Raw genomic sequence first — 27,500 nt, forward strand, 5'->3', positions numbered from 1 at the left:
ATATATACACACACATATATATATATATATATATATATATATACATACAATACTATACATACATACATACATATACATCTAACAAGTACCTTGAGAGACGGTGCATGGATTTCATGGTAGAAATTACTGCTGATTTGTGGGACTAACTTTTATTCTTTTCTTATCACGTTACTTGACCTACATTTATTTGTTTGTATTTATATTTAATTTTATTCTACTGAATAAAATGAAATATATATATATATAGCTGTGATATTGTCCGCCTTGCCACAATAACTTTTCGACTCTCTCTCTCTCTCTCTCTCTCTCTCTCTCTCTCTCTCTCTCTCTCTCTCTCTCTCTCTCATCTGCTCCCTCTTTGGTTGCCTCTGTAAAAACAATCTTCACAATGGAGGCTCCTATTCAAGTTTCGCCCCCTTTCATAAGTCTAATGCTCGTTACTTGGACGTTCCTACGAGCTGTCTCATTTCGAGTTTTCTTTTTTCCTCTTTTTCCTTATGTAAGAGGCGGCAAAATTCTTCAAGAACTGTCTTTCGAGGAAGGCGTATTGGATTCTGATGAGATATGTGCAAGACGGAATGTGTGTATGTGTGTGTGATTTGTGAATAAATGTAAGAAAAACACTTACATGCGTCCTCACAGACAGTGCCGTGAATTATTATGTTTCCAATTTATTCCACTCTCCCATCACCATGTTTGATGCGACTTCATCGCTCTGCAGAAGGATCGTCAGAAAAAAAGGGAAAGAAAGAGAGAAAAGAGCCGAGTGTCTGTGTGTGTGGGACCCATTGTGGAACACCCTTTCAGGCTGCAAGTTGACACGACGAAGATGGCGAGGGAGGGCCCCCAAAATGGAGAAAACTCCGTGTGGTCTAACAGAGCAAACACAAGTACCTTACAGGACTATAGGCGCAGAGCAAACACCCATGTCCTTTTCATTAGTACTTTTGCGTTAACGAGAATAGGAAAAGTGTTGCAGCCCGGTCCCAGCTGGTAGTCGTTTGCTTTTATTTGTTTATTTTTTTTTCATTTTGTCCATTGTGAATTCATACGTCTTTCCGTGGTGGAGCGAGATTGAAATGATTCAGGCGAGTCTCCTCTCTCCTCAGCGTCCCACGGAGGAGTAAAAAGAGCCTTTGTGTTTATAGTATTGCCTCTTTTCTAATCACCTTTAGAAGTCGTAGATGGGAAGCTGCGTTCTTTTCGAGGCGTCCGAGAAAGGAAGGAACGCCGCGTGAAAAAACGCTTTTATGGAAAAAATCTCCGCGTGTCATTTTTTATTCGTCTCGGTTCGCCTTCTCCTAAGTTACCTCGACCCAAAGACACCTTTTTCTGATACACTTTTCCCGCCGCTTCGTTTTTCTTTGGCATGGCTTTTGTATGCACAGTGCCATTGAAGATGCCACTGTACTTTTCAGCCCACAAGGGAGCTCCTGCCAGCGCTGGCGAGAGAGCCACATCGCCGACGGGTGACGTAAGGGCGACTGGGCCCTGCCACGTATCACCCATTTTCGACCCAATGGACCGTCGTGGCATGGCCCGCTCTCGGTCCCGGTGCCACATAAAAGTGTTGGAAACGACTGAAGGGTGGCGGCGACTGGTTTGTGTGAATAGTGCTATTGTCATACTTACTCCATGCTAATTATTTTCAAACTTGCGCCTCTGTTTGTGTGGCAGGAGGAAGAGATTTTAACTTGTCTCTCCCAGGGGAAGAAGTTTGAGGTATAAAAAAAATAAAATAAATAAAAAAAAGAGAAAAAAAAGGAAACCGCCTCCTAGGCGGCTGTCGCGTAGCAGGATTATGTGTACGCTGGATACGCGTCCACACAAACATTGCTCACGTCGTCTGCTGTCAATTCCCTCTTATTTACTATCTCTCTCTCTCTCTCCATGTTGGACATTTTTTCTTTTCACTTTTCATCTCCCTGATTCTTCGTTTAAATTTCCTTGTCAGTGTATTTCATCTTGGAAATCCATATGAATTCCGAAGTTCATTTTACTACCGTTTTTTGTTTTAAGAATTTAAGACTTCACTTTTCTATTTCAGACGTTTCATTCTGTAATAGGTGACTATTTTGCTTTTCATGCTTTAATTCTTGATCCCGCGTTCGTTAATATTTCAGTTTTTTTCAATTACTGCTTGTGTTCTGTAATCGTGAGGTCATTTTTTACATCATAAATACTTCCAGAGTTTAGATACAATTTTATTCTCCATTAGTTAATATTACCATGTAACAGACAGTGGATTTTCTGTCCGTTAATATTCCCGTCCTCATAATGTGAAATATATTTCCATCACTTTTAAAACACTTTGCGTAGAACAATCTTTCATTGTTCATCCGTTCATGTTTCGTACATCGTTAGGGGATACATGTAGATCATTCATCATTCATTTCTTTTGTTGCTAACATATACAGTAGCAGCTAACGGGTCAATGAGGTCAATGTTTGATTTTCTCTCCGAAGTGTAATAAAGTAATTTAATGCGAAAGAAGTTCGTATCATCCTACAAGAAATAAAGTGAAGGTTTACCCTGAGAAATTGTAGACGAGAGAGAGAGAGAGAGAGAGAGAGAGAGAGAGAGAGAGAGAGAGAGAGAGAGAGAGAGAGAGAGAGAGAGAGAAGCCATTAAGACCCATGAATTGTTTCCAGCACTCCTGATTTACGTTACGGCTTCTGTTATCATATAGCTATCTTATGCATTGCCCTTATATGATGACTTTTATACTTTTAGAAATATAATGTTATCCAAAGCGGTGTTCGCTTTTGTGTTTTTATTTGGTACTTACTAAACTAATTAATTAACTGGTCTTCATAGGGATCTTTGATTTTGAGTGTGATATATACTGACCGTTTTTTTATTTTTTATTTTTTTCTATTTCAAGCTGAAAATTTTGGAAATTTTAACAGAATGATGAATTCCATTTGGGTAGTTCCAATTTAGCGCCTGCCTTTCTCCTGTTACTAAAGACATTAAATCACTTGTCCCTTTGAATATTTTATGCTTCATGTATTCATTCACATTTTTCCTAAGCTGTTCATATGTTTCTCATGTTCACCATCGTAATCCAGTTTCTGTCTTTATTCTGCCGTTTTTAGTTTTTTTTCCCTTCAAGTTTTGTCGCCATTTCTCTTTCCTGTAATTAAAAAAAAATATATTTAAATTAATTTCTGTCACGTTTTCTCCGACTTGCGAAGTTTCCATTACATTTCTCCATTCTTCCGTTATTCTCTCCCTGTCTTTATTCTTTCACTTGATTTTCATGTCTTCTTATTTTTTTTTTTTATTTCGTAGGTTTTTCTCGAGCATTTCCTTCACTGTTCATCCATTGGCCTTATACTCTCTCTCTCTCTCTCTCTCTCTCTCTCTCTCTCTCTCTCTCTCTCTCTCTCTCATGAATAGCAATGGAGTTATCATCAATAACATCTTGTGGGGATGTGCAATAATTCTGATACCGGCCTCGCGGAATACCTAATGGAGCGCCTTGAAGCGCAATGGTGCGAGCGATATCTACAACACTTCCTCTCAAGGCTTCAGAACGAAACTTCACAAGGTTAGAATGAAGTTTATCGAGGCTTAAATTAAGTTCACAAGGCATAAAAATGAATCTTTGCATGAATTAAGTTCGCAAATCGAAAGAATAAATTTTATTCGGGGCCAAAATAAAGCTCATATGACACAGAGTCCATTTTTATTTACGAAGGCCTGAATGAAGAAGTTTGCACGGCATAAGAATACCGTTTTACTGAACCAGAAGGAAGTTCAGGAGGCCCAAGATTGAAGTTTTACAAAACTAGCAGGGAGTTTATAAGGAACAAGAACGAGGTTTCAGAAAACTAGGAGTCATTTCTTAAGGCACCAAGAATGAAGTTTTACAAGATCAGAATAAAGTTCACGAGGCACCAAGAATGAAGTTTGGCAAGGCCAGGGGAAGTAAAGGACGGAGAGTTGCTTTTATCACCGAGCTATCTCCCGTGTTTATTCGGGGATCTGGGACCGCGAGGTATTTCTCCCTTGACACGTCGATGTTTTTAAAGTTTGATTCGTCTTTTATTTTTTCCCCTCCTTCTTGAACCTTGTTATTTCATTTTTTCGCTGTTTATTGATTCGTTTTCTTGACATTCATGTTGTCTATGATTCCTTTTTTTGGGCCTTCATCTTTTGTTTTTGCTTAATGGTTTCTCTCTTCTCTCATCTGGATTTTGATAATTTGTATGTGTAGGCTTTTGATTATCTGCATTTAAAAAAAATCAGTCAATGTCTGTATCAGATCAGTTATTCTTTTCCAGTTTTAATTTCCTCTTACTTATACTTTTCGTATTATTTAATTGTTACTTTAGATCATCTATTGCGTGCATTTAGTTATACACTCGATTTCAATTGATCTTTTATGAGATTTTGCATTGTTCTTTTATGCTTTCATTACGCAAACACATTTAATTTCATGAACTCTCTCTCTCTCTCTCTCTCTCTCTCTCTCTCTCTCTCTCTCTCTCTCTCTCTCTCTCTCCGTGAATACAAACATCCACCTGTATTTCAACCAATCTGAATATCTCAGACGCCGAAGCCGCGACGAAGAGAGAAACTTTTGATCATATATATTCAGCATAAAATCTTTGGGTTTATTGTCTTTGAAATCACGGGTATTCTGCTTTGAATAAGAAATAAGCTCCTGGGGAGAAGGAGTCCGGGAGGTTGAAGTCCTAGGCAAGGGCGTTGGGAGCTAATGGAAGAAATTGGAGAAGAGGAGAAAGGGAGGAGAGGGAGATAGGAAAAGAAATCGGGCGAGAGGAAAAGGCGGGTGCCGATAATGCTTCTCTTTTTCTCTTCGTTTCTTATTCCTCGGCGTCTTCCATCCCCAACGCAAATTCCCTGCCCTTCTTGCCCCCTTTTGCTCGAAGTCCTCTTCCTCCTCCTCGTGAGGATGAAGGAAAGGAGAAACGGAAGAAGGAAAGGAGTAGTGAGGTGAAGACGATGATGCTGTTACCACAGCTTGCTTCTCCTCTGCTTCCTTGCTCGTCTTCCCCCACCCCCACCCCCTACACACACACACACACACCAACCCTCCACCAACCATACCACGTTCTTCTCCCCCCCAGCCCCTACTCATTCCTCTATTCCTCTCGCCTGTGTATCTTGACATGATCTTCGTCCATACAACACTTTGTCAGGATGGAGGAGGGTTGGGTCTCTGCATGTCGGTTGTCTAGGTGAATTGCATTCTGCCTTTTTTTTTTCATGTCGACGTCATTGGAACGGGCACACCTGATGCCCTTTTCTAGCCCAGACCAGAGAAAGCAAGAACAAATGAAAAAAAAAATATTTTCATATACTATACCTTGGCTGTGCTTTACTGAATTTTCGGGTTCTGTTTTGGACGCCGTTACCAGATTGAATATTTTTAAATGCCTTTTTAAGGAGCATTCATATTTCTATACAAAATATATTTGATCAGCTTTGTATATATGCATACACATATATATATCCATATAATATATGATATATATATGCTATATATGTGTGTGTGTATGTATGCATTAATATAATATATATATATTATATATATAAATAAAAATATATATATATATATATATATTATTATAGTATATGATATATATTATGTATATATATATACTTATATATATATATATATATATATTAATATATAATATATATATATTGAAATTAAAACCAATCTGCTGTATCCGTGTGTGTTGATATTCGGTACGTATATAATACAGTATACCGACAAAGAACACGACATTGCACATACACAGCACATATCACCAGCTCTGAACTTTTGCGACGAAACAATAATGTTTGGTTCACTTGGAAAAGAGAGGCCAAAAAAAAAAAAAAAAAAAAGGAGGGCGAAAAACATTCGAATATTGAGCAAATAAACGACCAATACAACGAGGTGTTCCTGCTTGTTTTTCATTGGTGCAAAATGACACCTGTTTGATATCAATTCATATATGTAGATTAATGCAAACATTGGTGGTATGGATATGTTGGAGCCTTTTTGCTGCTGCTTCATATTTTCATCGGCCGTCCCCCAACGGGGTCGTCTTTTTTTAAAATTTTTTGCCCCTTTTTTTAATATGAAAAAAAAACGTACATAAAAAGCGTACACACATGTGCGTTTCATGTAGGATTCTTTCTGTAATATACACAAAAGGATATTAAAGAAACCTTTTTTCACATATGAGTTTTTTTTTTAAGTTACTAATATGCACTATAAGGTAAGAAAAGCATTTATATATTCGGATTTAGGTTTTTGTTGGTTGGCACTGTACTGTACAGTGTGCATAATCATAAAAATGAATAAAGTATTTTTTTTTTTTCAGCGTGTATATATATATATATATAGTATATATTTAGTATATATATATTATATTTTTTTTATATATATTTATTATATATATATATTGTTTGAGAGGCTGTTAGCAAATAATATAGTTGGCTGCTATGTATAACTTCCACTTGTTAAGCATTAACAGCAAAACCGAAAATATTGCCTTGTAAGGTTACAAATGCCATTACTGCTTCAGAAATGAGCTTAACTACCTTACCCACCTCTCCTACCCATTCCCCTGATGTCTGGTTTCTACTCCTGTCTTCATCCCAACTCCTTCCTTGGCCCTTTCCCTCCCGGCCAGTCCACCGCCTAGCGCCGAAAAATGACAAAGAAGCGATTTTTTCCCCCTCAGTGTGTGGAGTACCTCGTGTCTTCTGTCTTCATATTGTATATTTTAAACCTCTAGAAGGGAAGAAGGAAATATTTGATTTTAGAGTGTGTGAAGTGGAAGGGGCTCTGAATCTTACATAAACGGGTCCGGAAATTGAGAGAGAGAGAGTATTAGAGTGTGGTATCTAATATTCAGCGTTAGAGTCCAATCTTGTGGGATTAGACAAAGCGTTCTCGTAAAAGGTTTAAACCTTTTTAACACGAAAAGTGCTCTGCAGTATCTAGCCTAATGCAAAAATTGTGAGATGCTTACATATGTTTGACACGACTTAGGTGAAAGTGAAGCAGAGAAAGTTGTTTAATCTTTAAGTGGTATTTTGTACATAATCCTGTTTTGTGGTTAAATGGCTGGAATGTTTTCATAATAGTTTATGCTTTAATAAAATTTATAGTAAACTTTCGTAAAATTTATTTAGTAAAATCATGAGTTTTTGTTGAAGAAGAATGTGACACTTTGCACAAAACGAAGTTTAAACCTAGCAACTGGAAGACCGGAGAGGTGACCGTGTTCTTTTGAGAGCTGCATAGATGACATTCGAAATAAATGAAATGAGAAGTCAGAGGGAGTTTCAAGTCAACAAATTTACAAGGTGAAAAAGACATCTTTTATACTCTGAGATATTGTACGGAGAGAGAGAGAGAGAGAGAGAGAGAGAGAGAGAGAGAGAGAGAGAGAGAGAGAGAGAGAAAGAGGAAAGCTGGAATGAGCTTACATAGAAGTAACACCGCTTGCACCCTTTTTATCCAAGAAGGATCCTCCCCCAAAAACAAGGCACTTCATAAATCCTTAATATCTCAATCCTATATAATTCCCTTTTAGAGCCTCGTCTTATCCCGTAAGCCGAGCCTCGAGAACTTCGCTTGCCATAATGCTTGTGACTGGGAAGCCCCCAAGGCAAGAAGAAGGAAGGATCCTTCCACAATGGGCCATGTGTTGGACTCACTCGAAGAGGGGGAGGGGGAGAGAGAGAGTGAGAGGGTTGACACACGAGGATAGGGCGTTTCATAAGGAGAGGAGGAGCTGGGGGAGGAGGGGTAGTAGGTCCTTAAAGCAGCGTTGCCAAAATTACAAGGAATCTACTATAGGCCCATTTTAAATGCACTATGTCCTTTTATCTTATTTCTGAGTACTGTGGAGTATGTCTTTGAATATCCTTTCATTGAGTTGACGAAGGTTCGTCAGTCTTTCTCTAAGTCATTCGCCAATAACTGGAAGGGGATTCAAGGGAAAATCTAGATTTTTTCCCCACTTTCCTTTCGTCGTGATTTTATGTCGGGTGAAAGTTGGTAGTTGTGCTCTAGAGTCGCGAGAAAGGACTGGGGCTCCAACAATGGCTAACTTCGAGACATTACCGAACTCTGAGAGAGAGAGAGAGAGACAGAGAGAGAGAGAGAGAGAGAGAGAGAGAGAGAGAGAGAGAGAGAGAGAGACGTAGTCAATTAGAATGGCAGATATATATATATATATGATATATATATATATATATATATATATATATATATATATATATATAATTTGTGTATGTATGTATGTATGCACATTTATAAGAACATATAACTGTCAAACACAGGACGGGGCTGGGTATCATTAAGTTTGTGACGTGTCGTGATTGTCTCGCATTTCTGTTCACTCATATATAGTACTTACTCACGTATGGGTGTTCGTATTTAATATGTAAGAGGATCTTATATACACAAGCGTTTATAGATGTGTGTATGTATGATATGCGTCAGCGCATGCATGCTTGCATTTGGATGGAGCCGTTATGTAGATTACGCACGTCCAAGGTAAATAGTCTCCTATCTTTACCTTGAGCACGTCTACCCAAGGTAAATAGCGTCTCCTATCTGTTTTACCTTGAGCACGTCTACCCATGCGTACATTGCTCCTTTCATTGAAAAAAAATCGTTTCCGATAATAAGATACGAATGCAAAACCAAACTATAGAGGTTACGAATGAAAACAGTTCAGTTTGAACTGCGGTGCATATTACAGTGACACAAAATGTTTATCTTAGAATAGCACAGGTTAAATAACAGGTAGGAAATTTCAATTTACATATTTATTTATTTTTTGCTAATTGATGGAAGTAACTGATGTTGGCCATGTTGCTTGAGATGACAATAGCAATGACTGAAAAAAAGACATCCGTAAATATGTTCAGATTTAGAAATTCTTCCGCAACAGTTTCCACCACAACCGAAAATCCGATGGAAAAGGCCTATAGTGATTTCATAAGAAAAAAAAAATGCAGCAGAGTTTAAACATGTTTAAGCGCATTTTCATAAAAACCTATTCGAAAGCACTAATAAACGATTTTCTTACTTTTAAATTCAGTTTGAATATTATTTGTTCATAAGAAGAAAAATGAGTAAAGGTAGGGTGGAATTTCAAAAGCAGGAATCGTTGGTGGCAGTGGAACTCTTTCGTCCTGAACATTTCCACTTGATTTACTTAAACTTAATCGCATTTTAATTGCCTGAACTTTACTGAATTTCGCTTACTTACACTTTATTGCATTTATAAATCCGGGATGGAATTCTAATTTTCACAATCGCTTTAGTTGCAGACTTCTCTGCTGCGACTGGCAGAAAGTTTAAATTGGTTGTAGGTGATTATGATTTTTCTCATATTTTGTGGTAGGATTGGGGAAGGAGCTTCACTTTTCCAGAAATATTTAATGATCGATGATAAATAATATTTCTTCTTGTAACAGGTTTTCTGAAATAATGAGTCAGAGAAACAAGATTTAATGGTAATGCAATTATTACTGTCTTACCTTGTAAGAACAAGATTAATTGACAATTCATAGCTATAATATATATCAGGTATGACAATCCGAATGAGTTCAGTTACAAGACTGAGGAAGGGACTTGCCTATAAATGAAAAACAGTGAAATTATAATTGCAGTTAGATAATATAGGTGAATTGACAGATCATCAATATTCTTTCTTATTACTGTTAGTCAAGGTATTTTATTATTACATACTAAAAGACATATTAATCTGGCATGTTATAATATGAGACTGAGGGATAAATTTTGCCTCAAATACACAAAGTTAACTTCCTCAACACAAAGTTAATCTTAGAACGACCTTCTACAAATATATTTTTTAGCTACATGAACCATATAAAATATTTTTGATACGAAGACGAGGGAAAGAATTTTGTTTTTATTTCAGATAAATTGATGACATTTTTATTAGAATTGGGGAATGATTGCCATTGCAGAAATAAGGCAAATTTGTATTTGATATGAATTTATATTGTCATTGAGGAATTATTAGTGCCACCGCCATATAAGAACATTTACATTTAAGAAACATTTTTCACATTAATGGCAAGAGAGAAATTTCGCCAATGCAAATTAAGAATGATCGGCAGCACATTACATTTGTCCTAATAGGTTTGGGAAGGACTTTTGCCATTACAGAAACAAGACAAATAGTTCTGAAATACCTTTGTATGATGTAATGGACCCTCTAGGTATGAGAAGACCTACGGAAGATGAAGAAGCACACGTGAAAGGGATGATGGACAAGGACACTCATGACGTCATAATGAACAGGCATAATAAAGGCACATGAAGCAACACAATCACAAATGGGCAGATAAAAAACATCAAGACGAATGACACTGAATTGTGAGAGAAATTGGATCTGAGTTAGATTGGGCGGAATACTTAGCGTAATGCCAGTTTATTTACGCAAATCATTTCGTATTTTTTCCTTCTTCTTTTAAGCATAAATAGGCTAAAGACGCGAGATGTTGGGTCTTCAGTTTCTGTCACGGCAGGGGATGATGACCTTATAGGCTGGTTGCTTAGGGATGGAGGGGCTGGGAGAGGCGAGGCTGATGGTTGAGGGATAGGAGGAGAGAGAGGGAGTGGAAGAAATAGGGGTTCTGTTTGTGGGTGTTTTGGGAGGTGCGGGGGAGCTGTTGGAGATGGTGGAGGCACAGCCTTAAAGATGAGAGTGGTAGGACTGTAACAGGTGTGAGGTCTTGTGTCTTCAGACTCGTGTGTGTGTGCGTGTGGGTGTGCGCACGTATGTGCGTTTACCAAGAGATATTATGCACTACACACATACACACACACACACACACGTACAGTTTGTAGCTTCAGAGAAGATGGAGTTGCTCATACAAACTCGCCATGTTATTCATACACTCGCATCCCGTTGGAGATGTAATACTGTGTAGTATACTTCTATAAAGGATTGCAATGGAGAAGGCCGTTTGTTGTAATGCGGCTTTTGTGGAGGGTCTCTCTCTCTCTCTCTCTCTCTCTCTCTCTCTCTCGCTTAGCCTATATAATATATATATATATATATATATATATATATATATTATATATATATATATATATACATATACATATACATATACATATACATATACATATACATACATACATAATTGCATACACATATATGTATATATACACATATATAAATTAATATATATATATATATATATATATATATATATATACACCTATATATGTATGTAAAATTTTCATTGGCTTTCATCTTATGTTATATTAATTTCTGAAATAAAAATCAGTCATCAAAAAGTGGGCGAAAATCCTTATTTAAAGGATTTGCGCCCATTTTTTGATGACTGATTTTTATTTCAGAAATTAATATAACATAAAATTTTTGAAGGTTTTTTCGTTTTTTTGATGACTGTGTTTTTTTTAAATCATTTATAATATCGTCTAGAAAAACACTTAATTTTGGCGGTGTCATCTTCTAACTTAAAGTTTGGTTGTGATCCCGTCTTTTGAGACTTGTTGTTACTAGTCAACATTGTTTCTCTTGACGAAAGGCAGAGTGGCGACATTCATAGATGGCAAGTTTTTCAGAGTGCTTTCAAGAACCGCAAAACCATCGTATAAGTGAGAAAGGACTTTTGTAGAGCTACACATCTATCGTTTTAGTTTGTTCATGTTAAGGAATAAAAACGTCGCCTTAAACGTATTGTGCGATTCCTGTAATTTAGAAAATTCGTCGCCATTGAGTTGGCGAGATCTCTTCGGCTTTAACCCTACATTGTTAGTCTTTGAAGGTTTTAGGGGATTGCAACTGCCTTGGAGTCTGCTTGCTATGACCGTTTTTCCTTCACTAGGTTTTTTGTTTCTGACAAACGAAAATTTTACAGCAATTCTGACTTGGAATTTTGATAAAATGACTGAAAGAGTCTTATCTGATGTGATAACTTTAGGTTTGGTCGAACCAAAGGTATTTTGACCACTGCCATTTGGGTGTTTCCCATGTAACAATAAAAGGAAAGAGAGAGATTGATAAAAAAAAAGATAAAGGGAAATAAGTCTAAACAGCCCGGTTTAAACCTAAATAACTCTCTTCGAAAATTCTACCAGTTCAAAAACAGCGAGACTCCATATATCAGCGGACAGACGAGGCCAAGCCACTTATTTTCGTTCAGCCGAATTCCCCATTAGGAATGCATGTATTTTTCGCCCTTATCGCCACGGTGATCTAGGTCCCCTCGCTCCCTCCCCGCCGTCCGATATGAACCCCTCGACAATCCTATGCTGATCTGTTTTGGCAAATGGGGTACCAAGTGATGATAAAAACACATTAATTCCAAAGAGGGGATTTAAAAGAGGGGGGAAAACTGAGGGAGTGTGGATGAATTGGAAGGGGGAGGGGGAGGGGGATGAGAGAGAGAGAGAGGTTTAGCCATTGGAAGGGAAGGTGTGGGGAGCGCAGAGGGAGAGGGATGGAAAAAGGGGGTAAAGTTGTTTATCTTTGAAGGGAAAGGAAGGTTATTTAGCATTTGGGGCCAATGTTTTCATTTTAAGGGAGGGAGGAAAAAAAGCTTTTGCGGAGTTGCTTTGCCTGGAGGATTGTGGGTTAGAAGGGGAAAGGAGGGAGGGAGGCAGATGGGAGGGAGGGAGGGAATCGTTCGATTGAAAAGGAAGCAAAGAATGTCTGTTTCGAATGCAACAGGAAATCGGGACGTCTCCTGCTTTCTCCGCGCGAGGGTGCGAACTGTCACCCATCGCAGCTTCTCAATAAGCCTTACTGAGTATTACTTTCAGTAAGTAGAGTTTTATATATATATATATATATATATATATATATATATATATATATATATATATATATATATATATATATATAATATATATATAATCATCTGCCGTCACAAGTGGTTTTCTGTCAGTAAAAGATGAGAGATAAAAAAAGCCTTACTCCTTCACAAATATGCAATTATTCTGTACCTCAAATGATGAGTTTAGGAGGTATGAGTATGAGCTCCATCTTCACAGTAGTTAACCATTCTTATTTATTTATTTATTTATTTTTTTTTAAGGAAAACTCACTTTCACAAATGCACAAATACCGTTTTTAAGTCAAAGGAAGTTGAGCCCATTAGCCAATAGGAGTCCGTCTTTAGATTGTTTTGAATAAGAAATGAGAAAAATATACTTTATGCCATGAACATATTATTACCGCAGGCTTCTACGGACAAATTTTCGCTTGTCTTGAATTAGAACAGGGAAGAATGAGCCTAATAGCTGGCGATTGTTAGTCAATTATTGTAAATAAAAAAAAATATCTAACTTATACCGTTTCCATCTTAAGTTAGGTGAGAGGTGCGCTGAGCCCGACCAATTCAGTAACTAATTTATCTTATTTATTTATTTATTTTTATCAGTATAAAGGATGATAGTCATGGAGTTTGGGTAGGGGGATGAGGTGACGTTGGGGCGGGGCGCAGCGGGACAACGCACCTTTGGCAGAGGTCCGAGGGAAATTTTAGTTGGTATTTGGCATTAGAGGATAAAATGGGGATATGAGGAAATTCCCTATGACCTACGGTTACAAGGGACCGGGTGAAAGTAAACCTCAAAATTATTTCGTTACCTTTGAATGTGAGACACATTCTGTATCTTTTATTTATCGTTCTCTCCATTTCTTTCTTGTGGGAGAAGGGCCAAAGGTGATGGGCAACAAAACCACAGAAAACTAATTAAATATTTATATATAAAGTTGCCGTTGTGTCATACTAATATTATATATATATATATATATATATATATATATATATTATATATATATATATATAATATATGTAAGTAAATATATATAAACACATATATATGTATATTATATATATATATATATATATATATATATATAATATATATATATATATATATATATGAAAGAGAGCTGTTTTCATTTTCTTATTAGCTCTGCTTTCCACTAACGAATTTTTTAATAGATTCATAAAATTAACTATATTATTGGGGCAATATTCCATAAGCTTTCTTTCTGATTCCTTTGCCTTCGTTAGCGAAATAAATTTCCATGTATTATGGGATTTCCGCATCTCTATTTGATTATCATATAAGTACAATCCGATTATTTACAGTTCCCCTGACTCGTTAATTTCTTGTTACTTGTTTTAGTAATTCCGATTTCAAACTCAAATGGTTCATTTCCTGTTATTACAATATCTCGTAATTTAATTTTCTCCCGTTGGTTGAATTAACTGTGTAATAACTTATGATTAATTATAATTAATTTCTTTATCTTCCACTTCATGGCTCAACTTCGAAATGCCAGTCTTTTATAAGCTACCATTCTCTTCTGGCTTTGATATGAAAGTTGTTTAGTCCTGTGATTGTGAAATATTGACATTTAAAACAAGTTAATGCGTAATGAGGGATTTTTAAAAATTTTATTGCTCTGCATTTTCGTTTATGATATAAATTTCATTATTTTCTTCGCTCTGGGAACAGAGTTTTTTCGGAATTTACTTTCCTTCATTTTGAGGCTTACAAAAACCCGTTGGTTCTGATTTTTTTGTATTTTATTGTTTTTAACTGACTAGGGTATGTGCGTGTTTTTCATTTTTTCTCATGATTTCAAGTGTGTTCAGACATAAGGAAAGACAAGCGTGTAAGCGTTTCTTCAAATAGACAGCGAGAGCTTATTTCTTAATTTCCATTAATTCTTTGTATCCGTGATATCTGATCCAGTTCATACTCCGCATAAAACATTATACTTGGGTACATGGTGTATGTATGTGTGTACATTCTATATATATATATATATATATATATATATATATGATATATATATATATATGTATTTATATATATCTATATATTATATATATCTCTATATATATAATACATGTAATATATATTATTTAACTCTTTATTTATTTTAAGTATTATATAGATATTACATTAGGAATAATGTTATAACATATATATAATATTAATATTTATATTATAATATTATATATAATATATTATGCAATATATATGATTATTATGTATCTATGTACATAATAAACATACATATGTATTATATATATTATATATATCTATATATATTATAACAATATAATATATACTTATGTAATATTATATTAGTATATAGTATGTATATATTACTACATATATAATACACATCATTACATAATATATATAGGTTATATATATAGGTATATTATATCATATATATACGTATATAGATATATTAATATATAATAATACCTATATATATATTATATATACAGCTAATTTTATTATATTATATTCTTTACGTATATTAATCTAGTGCACGGCAATTCCTTATCAATAATTTCTTACGATTCTCGTCGAATCGCGCTTTGGTAGTAAGTGAGGTTATCATCAGTAAGTCCAATGAAGACTGAAGACCCATATATATATCTCATATATATATATACAGTGTATATATATTTTATTTTATTTATAAGTATATAATGATATATACATTAGGAATATGTATAATATATATATAGATATAAATTTATATAAATATATATTATTATGTAATATGTATATATATATGTTGTATATATATAGATGTATATATAATACATATATATACAATACATATATATTATATATATATGTGTATATGCTATATATATATATGTATATGATATATATACATATATATACATACATATATATATAGGTATATATATATATATATATATATATATATATATATATTCACATCACACACACACACACATATATATATATATATATATATATATATATATATATATATATATATATATATATATATAATATATATATGAATGATAACACTCACATGCAATTAAATTGTAAATCTTATGAATCAATATTATTCATTGAAACATCTTTCAAGTTATGATTGTTTACCGCAATGCAACTCACAAAGAATTTATTTTAATTTCTGAAACCAAATCACTCTTTACACATTACTGTATGCGTTATTTTAGTAAATGTATTAGTTACACCTACATATTTCTTTTTGTATTAAAATGGCCGTATTTTTTAAAAGCGAAATTCAACATCAGTGTGATTACATTTTAAACTGGTCTTAAGGTATCTTTTATCGTTAAGAACGTATCATTTAAAAACGGCATCGCATCGCATCCTAAATAATCATAATAATATAATAATAATAATAATAATAATAATAATAATCGTATGAATCTGAAGTTATTCATAAAAATTATGATGATAATAAATTGGGCGATAACAATAATGAAATGTGATACGGAAGAAGAACGTCCATTACTAACAAAGTTCAAATTAATATTTTTCTTATCTTTGAAAATGTCCATGAATAATAAATTTCCACACATTATTTTTGTTATCTTTATGTTGTCATATTTTGAGGTTTGAAAAGTCCCTGAGGAAGCTCTGCAAGTGTTCTAAAATCTTGCACATGTTAGTAAAGATCAGTAACATAAGTTTTCACATGGAAAAGAGAGATTCAATAATAAGGAAGTAATCTAATATTAACTCTATAATTATGTCCGGGAGCAAAAGTTGGCACGTCAACACACTACAGCATCTACAGAGTCAGTACCTGCTACAGAAACGTATTAGTGAGCAAATGCAACATTCTAAGATACAGAGCTTAAAAATAACACATGGGAAAAAGCTGCAGGAAATGGTAGCACAAACTAACACTGAAGCGCTTTTATCTCCACATGACGCTGGACATTTCGTGCAGCTTTACAAAGGCCATTGACAATTCCGTCATATTTATATAACCATTAAATCATTTTCTGCATCACAGAGTGTGTCAGTTTATGATAATTTGTGCTTCCATTTCCACTTAACAAGTCCACCGAAACAATATTTTTGGGGCATCTGATTAATATTCTGGCTCGTCCTTTTTTGAACATGTAATTTTGGAGTCTGAGCCTAACACTAGAAATTATGTGATTCTGAAATGTAATGCTGTCAAACTTTTTTAATCCTTTTTCGGGTCGCTGTCAAAAACTCATGAAACCTATATCATATACACATTAGGTAGCTAACCAACCAGCACTTTTTTATAGTTATTTATAGCAAGTCTTTTTATGCAGCCTATTTTACCGTTGACCAGCCCATATACATATATATTTTAAAAAGCAATTATTGAGGGTGAAACTTAGTGTCAATTCTTGTTCTCTTAGATGTTTCTATATGTGGAGTTATTAATCTATGAACGCTTTATTTATTATACATTTCCGTATCTGATAAAGCAGCTTTATTATGTTTATCTGGACCCTCATTGGTCATGTGAAATATTATACTGTTTCGTTTTGTTGTCACACGAATGGCTGCTGATGTTAATATGTTTATCGTGTTGGATTATTTTTTTTACTGCCACATGAACCTTTGCAATTATTTTGTCTCAGTTCATTTATAACTTCAAGGAGTAATCCTGTAGCAATCAGACGGCGCGATATTTCAACTTCTTACAAATTGGTTGTTAAGAACTCAAGATCTTTGCATAGCCTTTAGAAAGATTCTTATCTTGTTTTGCAGCCGAAATTAATCTTGACTCATGTTACTTTTAATGAAATTTAAAAAGATCTCAACTCGTTTTGGAACTGAATGTTGCCATAACTCGCATGACAACAAAATCGAAACAGAACAGAGCTCTCCATTCGAACATTGTATTAGGGTGTTTAGTGGCAAAAATAATCTACTTTATTAATTAAAACAAATAATAAATTCCAACTTTCTTTTTGCAAGGATTTATGTTAATAGCAATATTCAAAATTTAATGCAGCCGTAACCCAACCTAATCTTTGGGTTGCATGCTTGTTACTGTCGCCGTCATAGTAATATGGAAGTGTAAATTATGTTTTCAAAGTCATCTTAGTTGACGTGAAATTTACAGATTACATCGCGTTGCCTCTGAAAATAGTGTATAATCGTGATTTTTGCTGCTGTTTTACTCTTTCATTCTTACATCAATTAAATATCCTATGTTTAATTTTAGTTCTAGCTACTGAATAGGCTTGTGATATGATGCTCAGTACTTCGTTTGAATTAGACAGAATCCGTTCATTCCTGTCGAACAATACTATATGCTACGTTTTTCCTTCTTTATTGTAGTATTTATATTCGCGTGTTTTTCCCAAGAAATTCCCTAAGAAATTCGTCATTCTTCATTTAGGTGAAATCTGACTCAAGAAGCTTGTAGATATTTCGATGATTAATATATAATGATAATTGTTATTTTTAATTAGTAATGTCTATAAAATAATCCTCTTGAATCTTTTTTTCCCCGTTAAAATATTGACGTATACCTTTACAGTGATTCCGAAGCAAACAGATTTAAATCACAGTGAAAATAATTTTGCCTGATATTTTTCTTCACCCGCTTCCTCAGTTCCTAATTTGACTTTCAATGTTAAGTCTACAAGTGAGTCAGTTAAAGGAGCGGCCTCTCCTTCATTTAACATCGTCTCCGTCTTATTTACCTTTATGGGGCATAGCGAAGACCGTCCCGCTATCCTGGCGAGCAATTGTGGCGGTCGATGATCTGAAAGGTGAAGAAAAGTGATCGTTAAATTCGGATACGTAGGGTGACTGTTGGTTTGCATGGGTTTCTATGTATCTTGAATGGAATGCCTTTTTATTTATAATAATAGTAATAGTAATAATACTTTTAAGAATTTTTTTATAGCGATGTCTCTATCAGAATGAAAATAACAAAAGAAAAAAAGAAACGTTTTTGCACATGGTCAGTCTTGAGGAAATAATCTTTCACCGAAGATAGACACCAAGTGTAATATTGAATTGGTGGTTTCTTTTGGAAAAAGCATGACAGAAGCATTACGGAAGTATTTTTGTCATATGAACTGTATTAGCATTTTTCATGAGTGATAATTCACCATAGAAAAGGGATGAAAAAAACTAAGTAGATAATGGTAAAAAAAAAAAAAAAACATATAAGCGAATTCAAATAGAAGAGGTAAAATAAAAACCGTCGCTGAGAGTAATTAACCTTACACCCGGGGTTATTTGACAACAGGGGTGATTTGTGTCAAAAGGCCGACATAGTTTAAGGTGTCAAGGTGTGAACACAGACTCCCAAAGGGCTCGCTTGATTTCCACAGACGGAGTGATACAGAGAGGGTGTTGCTGGGCCTTTGTAGTGGACGATGTCCCGCGGGGAATGTCAACAGACCCAAGAATGGGGAAGGCCATCTTCCAAATGCCCTTCTCCCTCCACCTCCTCCTTCTCCTTCTCCTCCTCCCCCCAACAGCCAGGGACCCGTATCAAGCCCCTCTTTTGCCTTGCTACTCTACTCAAATCTTCCTGCGGTCATGTCCATCTTTCTCCTTAAACCGTATGTCTAAATGATATAAATGAGGCTCTCTCTCTCTCTCTCTCCTCTTCTCTCTCTTCGCTCTTCCTCACCAAACACACAAACACAGTAGTCTAAAGACTATTATTGCTACATGTTTAGCCCTGGCTCTCTCTTTATGGTGTCCCTGTACCAGCAGATTTGGTATAAATGAAGAGCTCTCTCTCTCTCTCTCTCTCTCTCTCTCTCTCTCTCTCTCTCTCTGATATGTGGAAGTTTGTGTGTGTGTGTGTATGTATGTGTGAAGACGGCAGCCCCTAATGGTTCGAATCGGTCAAAAGAGGCGCTGTTAATAGGCCTTGATTGTTGTCATTCTTCCAGGGGTCGAGGGCTCCCTGGGGGCTTATTTCGACTGATGTTCAAGTGAACGACTGTTAGTGTAGTTTTTTAATTCCTTTATTTTATAGTAATAGAACAAAACCAAGTAAACTCCAGTAACTGTATATTAAGGAAGGCGATTGTAAGATTTCAGTTTCAAGAAAAAATCACCAATTTTATAACTTCATGTGGTAGTTCAAATGACAGTGTGGTTTGGAGACTTTCCAGCACCTCTTATGACGGCAACAGAACTGAATTAAAGTCGATTTCCCTCCATTGTTACGTCTGATTTAAATTATGGCTCAATCAAGGCTACATCTCTGGAGTCTTACATCACATCCTCTTTTGCTGCTGATAAGGGTGTTAGAAATGGACTGTCTGAACCCGCTTATCCTCCTCTCCTCTTCGTCTCTCTCTCTCTCTCTCTCTCTCTCTCTCTCTCTCTCTCTCTCTCTCTCTCTCTTGCTCTTATCTCCATCCTCCTCCTCCACCTCCACCTCCACCTCCTTCTCCTCCTTGTTCTTATTCACTACCTTGCCGCCTCCAATATCCGATAAGCATAATGAGGATCAGTAAGAATTGATTAACAAGGAGGATTATTATTTAAATAAGAGGAAAATTACTTTGATATAGTAGTAGTAGTAGTAGTAGTAGTAGTAGTAGTAGTAGTAAGTAGTAATAGGAGTAGTGGTTGTTGTAATATGAATGTAAATGATATTTGTTCTCTTCAGGTGACACCGAAGAAGTGTCATAAGGGGCCGTGCCACCCGCGGGGTTCCAGCGTCGAACGCCCCGCTGCGAGTTGTCGCCATTGTATGGTAATGGCTGGCCACCCCCTGAAACCCCAGTCATCAACACCATCGCCGACAATGGGTGAGTACAGCTCAAGGCTTTTTTTTTTCTTCTTCTTCTTTTTGATAACTTCGTTTTCGTTCTTCTCTCGCGTTTTTGTTTGTTTGTATGCTTGTCGTTGTTCATGTTTCCTGCATTTTATGTGCGTTTTGTAATGGATGTTCTTGTGGGATATCTAGCTGTCTTTCTCGTTGATTTGAAGTGCACTTGCAGTAAACGTAAGATTTCACTTTGAGCCCGTTTATGATTATTGACTCGCAGTATGGTAACGGAATCGAGTTTAGAGTTCATAGATGTCCCTAAAAACTGCGGCTCCGTATTTAATGATGCGTCTATCACAGTCAAGCTTCTTTTCATTGATATCTCAAACCTGTTCTTCGTTTTATTTTGTAAGTAGCGCTTACTTGCCCCATGAAGTAAATTTAGTTTGTATTTCAATAATTAAGTATTAAGTTCTAGTTGCTACTTTATGAAGTGAGCTTCGTTTTCACTTCTCTAGCAAGCTTTGTCTACTTTATAAGTTACCTTAATCTAGTCAGATTGAAGATCACAAAGTGCAAAAAGGAAATGGCAGCGATTCGGGGCTGTAGTACGAAAGGAAAAAAAGTGTCAGGTTATTGGAAGAAAGAATCTGGAGCTCTTTCTAATAGGAAATGGTAATGAGGAAAAAAGGAAAGCTTTTATGAAAGGCCTTTTCATTTAAAAAGGGACCGGACTTTAAAGAGAAGAAGAAAAAAGAAGGCAAAAAAATCGACTGTAGTAACAGAAATAATTACAGGGAGCGAGGCATTAGCGTTGAACTCAATATCCCGACCTGGATTTAAAAGTTGTGACCCCTTGTGATCGTCGACGGTTATTTCCGCTTCGCGTTACAGAGTCAGTATTGGACCATCACTTTTTGTCCAGATGAAGTGGCCAGTATTTTTTCATTTTCATTTTACGATAGTTACAGTTTATAGCATTGACGATACTTTTTTTTTTCGCAAAATGAATGCGGAGCCAGTTTGATTGTTTTATGCTTTGTTTCGGTTTCCTGTCGTTTGGTTTTCAGATAGATGGCGTCACTGAGATTTTTTTTTTCTTTTTGTTGAGGGGGAGGGGTTACTGGAGGGGAAGGAGGGAGAGTAGGAGAAAGGTACGAGACTACGTCGAGCGTACACGTTGAAGGATGAGTTTCATATATATAGATTTGACTTTCTTTTACTATCACATTTGCGTTGGTCTCACTCCATATATTGCATTTGTTCTGAAGAGTTTACTGCGTATACATGTCGCTCGTGTTATCAATGGTGTATATACATCGCATAGCGAATAACTGAAGGATTAAATGAAGAGTAAGAATAGTGAGGTCGTTTAAGAAGTAATGCAGTGTTTACGAAAGTGAGTATTATTCATGGATTTGGACTGGTTTTCTAACTGAATGGCCAGCTAGCAGTCGTGAGACAGAAAACGAGGCAAAATTTCAAACCGTTATGAGGAACGTTTTTGGAGATCTCGGATGGATGTATAATGAAGAATAATAATCCTCGTAGCAGCTGTGTCACTAACGCCACTAACATATTTAATCCTGCCGTCAAATGCAAAATGCGAAGGACGCTAGCCAAAACACGTGGACTGGGAAATAAACCTCCTGATATATATAGATATATATTATATATATATATATATATATATATATATATATATATACATACATATATACATATATATACTATATACATATTAATTTTTTTTGGCAATACTTTGAAATTTATTTTACTGGTAACTTCCACAAAGTTACAAATGCATTTACAAAGTTCTTTGTGGGTGTCATCAAGTATTTCGCAACAAGGCTGTTATAAATGAAAATTTTCCCCGTACGTTTCCTTTTCCCGTAAATCTCGTGCCGTCGAGATACAGACAGACACTCTCTTCTCCGAAATGATTTCTGCCTAGGTGATTCCAACAAGAACAATATGAGTTACTTTTTTTTCAATAAACAAGCTCAGAACACATTCACGCTTCCTTCCTCCTAGGACGAGATTATACTTATCGCGCCAGGTCGATGTGCCGTGAATTCGGCTCCAAACCGTCTGTATAGATAAACACTGCAGGTTTTTTCGCCAGTGGAAAGAGAGAGTGAGATAGACTTTTATGTTTTTCATTTGCGGAGGCTTCAAAAACGTTTCGTTCGCTCGCGTTTTGCGAGAAACATTTTGGGCGAAGCCAATGACATAAGGATTATATTCCGTAGATATTTATTGCTGCAGAGAGGCAATTGGGGTTTTATACATAGTGATATATATATATATATAGTATATATATATATATATATATATATATTATATATATATATATATATATATATTGTATATTGTATTCCGTGCATTACTTGTGTCTATAGATATCCATAAACAAATTGTGTGTTCATTAATGGAATGATATTGTATTAATAATATTTTTTCTCATCATGCTTCTTTTCATTATGCGTTCCAGACCTAATATTGACATATGTGCTGCTACTTGAAAGACACATATCCTTATATCCAATGTGTGAGGTTCCTTATGAAGTCCTCACTACGTTATCTCTGTTTTGACAGCTTCTTTATGATGAGAAAATATTTTTTTCGCATTGAAATAGTAAAGACAAAAGTGATGCTAAGAATGGATGAAATTGAATTTTGCTCCTTGCCAACGAAAATTGAACTGCAAATGAAAGAGAAAGTGGCGAGAAAAGTTATCGTCTTTGTTTCGAACATTACGAAAGAAACTTTGCAGCATTATTATTTTTTTGGAAGTTTTTTACACATTCTAGTTATACATAGTCACCAAGACGTGAATGCTTCCCCACATTTTTATATGGGACAAATACACAAAACCTTACGTGGGTGCGAAGCGTATATATACACCCGTTTTGTGTGTTTGTGTGTGTATGAGAGAGAGAGAGAGAGAGAGAGAGAGAGAGAGAGAGAGAGAGAGACTTATTCATACTCCTCTTCATACTGTATGCACAAGAGGCAATCAACCACACCAAACTGACTGGCTATTCCATCAAAATGCAAACGTTGTGGGGGCGATATCTGACTATTACCGCTGTGTCCGTAGGTCGTGTGTGCGGTAGTTCTTCCTTAGTTGTCCGGCAGTCCCTTTCGGTGACGCGTGTGCCCGTCTCCCGAACGGCCTGTCCATTACCCCGCAAATGGGCCAATAAACGGCGGCCCAGCAACCTCTCACAATAGACTCCGTCGGTTGAGGAAGACAAACGGATGTGGTGGTTTTAAAAGACGAGTGTCACTGTGGGACTGGATGTGTGTGTTTAGGTGTGCATGTGTGTGTGTGTGTGTGTTAGGAGATAAAAACGCATGCAAGCTAGCACACTGTATATATATATATATATATATATATATATATATATATATATATATATATATCTATCTATATATATATTATATGTATAATATATATGAGTATATATATTATATATACATTATATATCTATATATATATATATATATTATATATATATATATATATATACATACACACAACTAGTTTGATTATTTAGGAAATCACGCTCGCTTTCCAATTTCTTCAGTTATGCTCACAGACATGTGCTATTATTGGAGAAAATTAAAATTCCCTGTAACTTTGACCAGGTCAGTTATACCTAAAAATTTCTGTGACCTGATATTATAAAACATTCATTCTTGGTTTTATTGGAATTAATCCGCTGAGTACTGCTGTTCAACTACTTCTGATGCTGTTGTTGTTGTTGTGGCACTGTTGTTGCATTCAGTTAAGATAAACTTTTTGTCTTTTGAGTCTGATATATTTGTGAGTCATAAGTTCCTTCATTTATATTTTCTACGACATGCATAGTACGCAGGCGTTTGCTCCCCTACCATACTACTATTCTCCTGCCATTTTAATATTTTTTTATCTGTTTATGAATATATTAATTTATTATTTCTTTTTTAATAAGTGAGATCTCTTCTTTCTCTGTATCCCTTTACCTTCTGTTAGTTCTTCCTAATGAACACCATATTCTTTGGAGCTTGAATTCCTAGTGAATGACTCTTGTTGTGTTGTTCCATATGAATAGGTTTCATCTTCTGAATAATAACATAATAATAAATAATTAATAATAATAATAATAATGTTGGTGAAGATTCTCTCTCTCTCTCTCTCTCTCTCTCTCTCTTCTCTCTCTCTCTCTCTCTCTCTCTCTCTCTCTCTCTCTCTGGTTACCAAGCCCTTCCTATAGGATGTGATACTATCAACCATTCTCATGTCCCATGACCCTATAGAAAGGTCTGACCAATACATTAAGTTAGGGTCAACGATCAGTTATTGATGTTCTCTTATTTTTTTATTGATGGTTATGGTGCCATAAAAGAGACCATGCAAGTTCTCTCTCTCTCTCTCTCTCTCTCTCTCTCTCTCTCTCTCTCTCTCTCTCTCTCTCTCTCTCTCTATATATATATATATATATATATATATATATATATATATATATGTTGCTGTGACTTATGTATCTTAAAATCATGGTACACTTTCCTTCTGATTCTTCTTATTGATGATAATACTTATAATGATGATAATGATTGATTGCAATAACGACAACCAGGACAACAGTAGTACTGATGTGGAAATGAAAAAATGGTCGGTTTTACTCTTTCTTCATTGTTAATTTTTACCAAGTTCCTGCTACGTTTCTCGACCTGCCTATGGTTTTCCAAAAATTTCCTTTAAAGGTCAGTTTCTTTCTGATTTTAAATGCTTTAAGTCTTTTACCTTTCTGAAGTCACGCATTTATATATATATATATATATATAATATATATATATATATATATATATATATATATATATATATATATATAATGTGTGTGGGTGTGTGTATGTGCGCGTGCGTGTATAGACGCGCGCATATGCTTGTTTATTTACGCGCTTGTGTCTGTGCTAATATTTAACTTTATATAATCTACATAATTTTGTTTTCTCTTTGAATATGAAGTTACATTTATCAAGAAATTTATGAGAAGAATGTTTGCATGCAGTGTGTAATGAGAAACATTTACCGTTCTCGAGATTTCGATACAAATTTCTTTGAATCGTATCAAGTCTCACCCAACCACCCCCACAAGATCTGAGTTCTTGTACGTAATCCGTACATGTATCCGCAGTACGTAAACGTACAGTGTATCAAACGCCCAAACGCGCGGCCACGGGCAACATTCATCAGGGGCCAAATGAATGTGAGAAGGGCCATTATATGTTGGGGCCATCGGGACAACGCGCCATATAATTAACAATTACCATAAAAATCTGAGCAAATATTAGGGTTGGCCGTTTAATGGATCCTGGGAAGAAAAGAAATAAAAAGGGGAGAGAGAGAGAGAGAGAGAGAGAGAGAGACTCATGTGCTGGTGAGGGGAGAGGAGATTGAGAGGGATCGTTCTATGTTGAGCGAGGTTGTGGAGAAATGGGGGTTGGGGGGTGGGGAAACCCAGACGCAAGGCCATAGAGAATTGGAAGGGGGTTCACGACATTGCTTGAGAAACAAAAACGTCTCTTAAGTAATGTTTCGATTGATGGCATCTTTTTTTTGTAAAAAGATTGTTTTGGTAAATGGAAGTTGAATATTAATAAGGAATGATTCCAGATGGCATCCTTGGGTGTGGGAATATTCCAGGCAAGCGGAGAATTCAGAATTGTTGGAAGACGGTCCATGAAACAAGGCTGAATGCACCTGATTTGTGTTCCACCTTGATTCAGTTTTACCGACGACTTGAGTCATAGATTTGGTTTGGTTAGCAGCGTTAAGTTTAAAGCAATAATCTCTCACTCTACATCCTGACTTTACTTAAACTGAGGAACGCAAAGAAGAATGAGAGATGCAGCTCGTGATCGATGCAAATACAGCCCTTCTTCCTTTGTAAGCTACATTCGGCTTCGGTCATACAGAGTAGATAGGCCTCGAGATGGAGGTTCTTGTACATGATGGTTATAATAACGATTGGAAGACTTAGATATGGAACTAACGACGGCCGTACTGATAACGAGGGCATTGAAGACAAAGATATAGGGGTCATGAATAGGCTAGATGTCTGAGCCCCTACACCCCTCCCCTAACCCCTCCTTTTCGCAGAAATCCCTCTCCCTCTCTGGCAAACCGAGCATCTTCCATGGGCTCGAAACACCCCAGTCAAAAGTTGCTTTGTCTTTATAGTTATGGTGATCTGCCTAAAGCCTTCCATTGGATAGCCCATAATATCTCTCTCTCTCTCTCTCTCTCTCTCTCTCTCTCTCTCTCTCTCTCTCTCTCTCAATTTGAGAAATCGTGCTCGCACGCTGTCGCTCATGTGCTTATCTAAAAAGGCCTCAGCCACTTCTTTGGCTTATCTGGCACGATGCGTTGCGCCAAACTAGGAGAAGGCCCTCCCATGCCTGTCTAGGTGATATTCGTCACGGGCTCTTAATCTCCTTCACAAGTCTGGTACATTTGTTTTAGAGCTGCGGGGTGAAATAATGGCCCAGCACACACACACACACACACACACACACACACACACACACACACACACACACACACACACACTTCCTAACTTACTAAGCTATAAACTGCCAAGTTTCCCGTAAGGTAAGAATGAGAGTGATAAGAATAAATGAAGTTATCATACGATTTGAGGCTTTACGAAACGAGATGTTTTGAAAAACGAGCTTCTAGACTCTACCCATTCCATTATTCTCCTCGTTGTTCTTAATTTCATTCTTTAGATTGTTGGCGTTTTTCGTTCTCTTATTTTCACGTCGGGAGCGAGCGGCGTCTGCGAGAAGTTATAACGACGTGTAAAAGTTAATATCCTTTCAATATTGACTATTTCTTTGGAGTCGCCGACAGCGAGAGGGATGATTATTCCGGAGCATCTCCGTCAC

At 36.0% G+C, this 27,500-nt stretch overlaps 1 protein-coding gene and 1 long non-coding RNA gene across 6 annotated transcripts in view; one reads left to right on the forward strand and one right to left on the reverse strand.

Annotated features, from left to right (window-relative positions):
- Positions 1-27,500, forward strand: part of LOC135200299 (uncharacterized) — a 444,923-nt gene that overhangs the window by 140,083 nt on the left and 277,340 nt on the right. For both annotated transcript variants that reach the window (XR_010311252.1, XR_010311253.1), the window contains exon 2: positions 20,463-20,604. This is a non-coding gene — a long non-coding RNA (uncharacterized LOC135200299). The remainder of the gene's footprint in view (positions 1-20,462; positions 20,605-27,500) is intronic.
- Positions 1-27,500, reverse strand: part of LOC135200298 (paired box protein Pax-6-like) — a 208,736-nt gene that overhangs the window by 123,053 nt on the left and 58,183 nt on the right. For 3 of the 4 annotated variants that reach the window (XM_064228837.1, XM_064228834.1, XM_064228833.1), the window contains exon 2: positions 18,523-18,584. In XM_064228837.1, the coding sequence (XP_064084907.1) occupies positions 18,523-18,535 (13 nt within the window). In that variant the 5' untranslated portion in view covers positions 18,536-18,584. Of the gene's footprint in view, positions 1-10,209; positions 10,249-18,522; positions 18,585-27,500 lie in introns of all 4 variants that reach the window. The other variant, XM_064228831.1, reaches the window with a different exon arrangement.

This window comes from Macrobrachium nipponense, chromosome 26 (assembly GCF_015104395.2).
Source record: "Macrobrachium nipponense isolate FS-2020 chromosome 26, ASM1510439v2, whole genome shotgun sequence".
NCBI classification, from domain to species: domain Eukaryota; kingdom Metazoa; phylum Arthropoda; class Malacostraca; order Decapoda; family Palaemonidae; genus Macrobrachium; species Macrobrachium nipponense.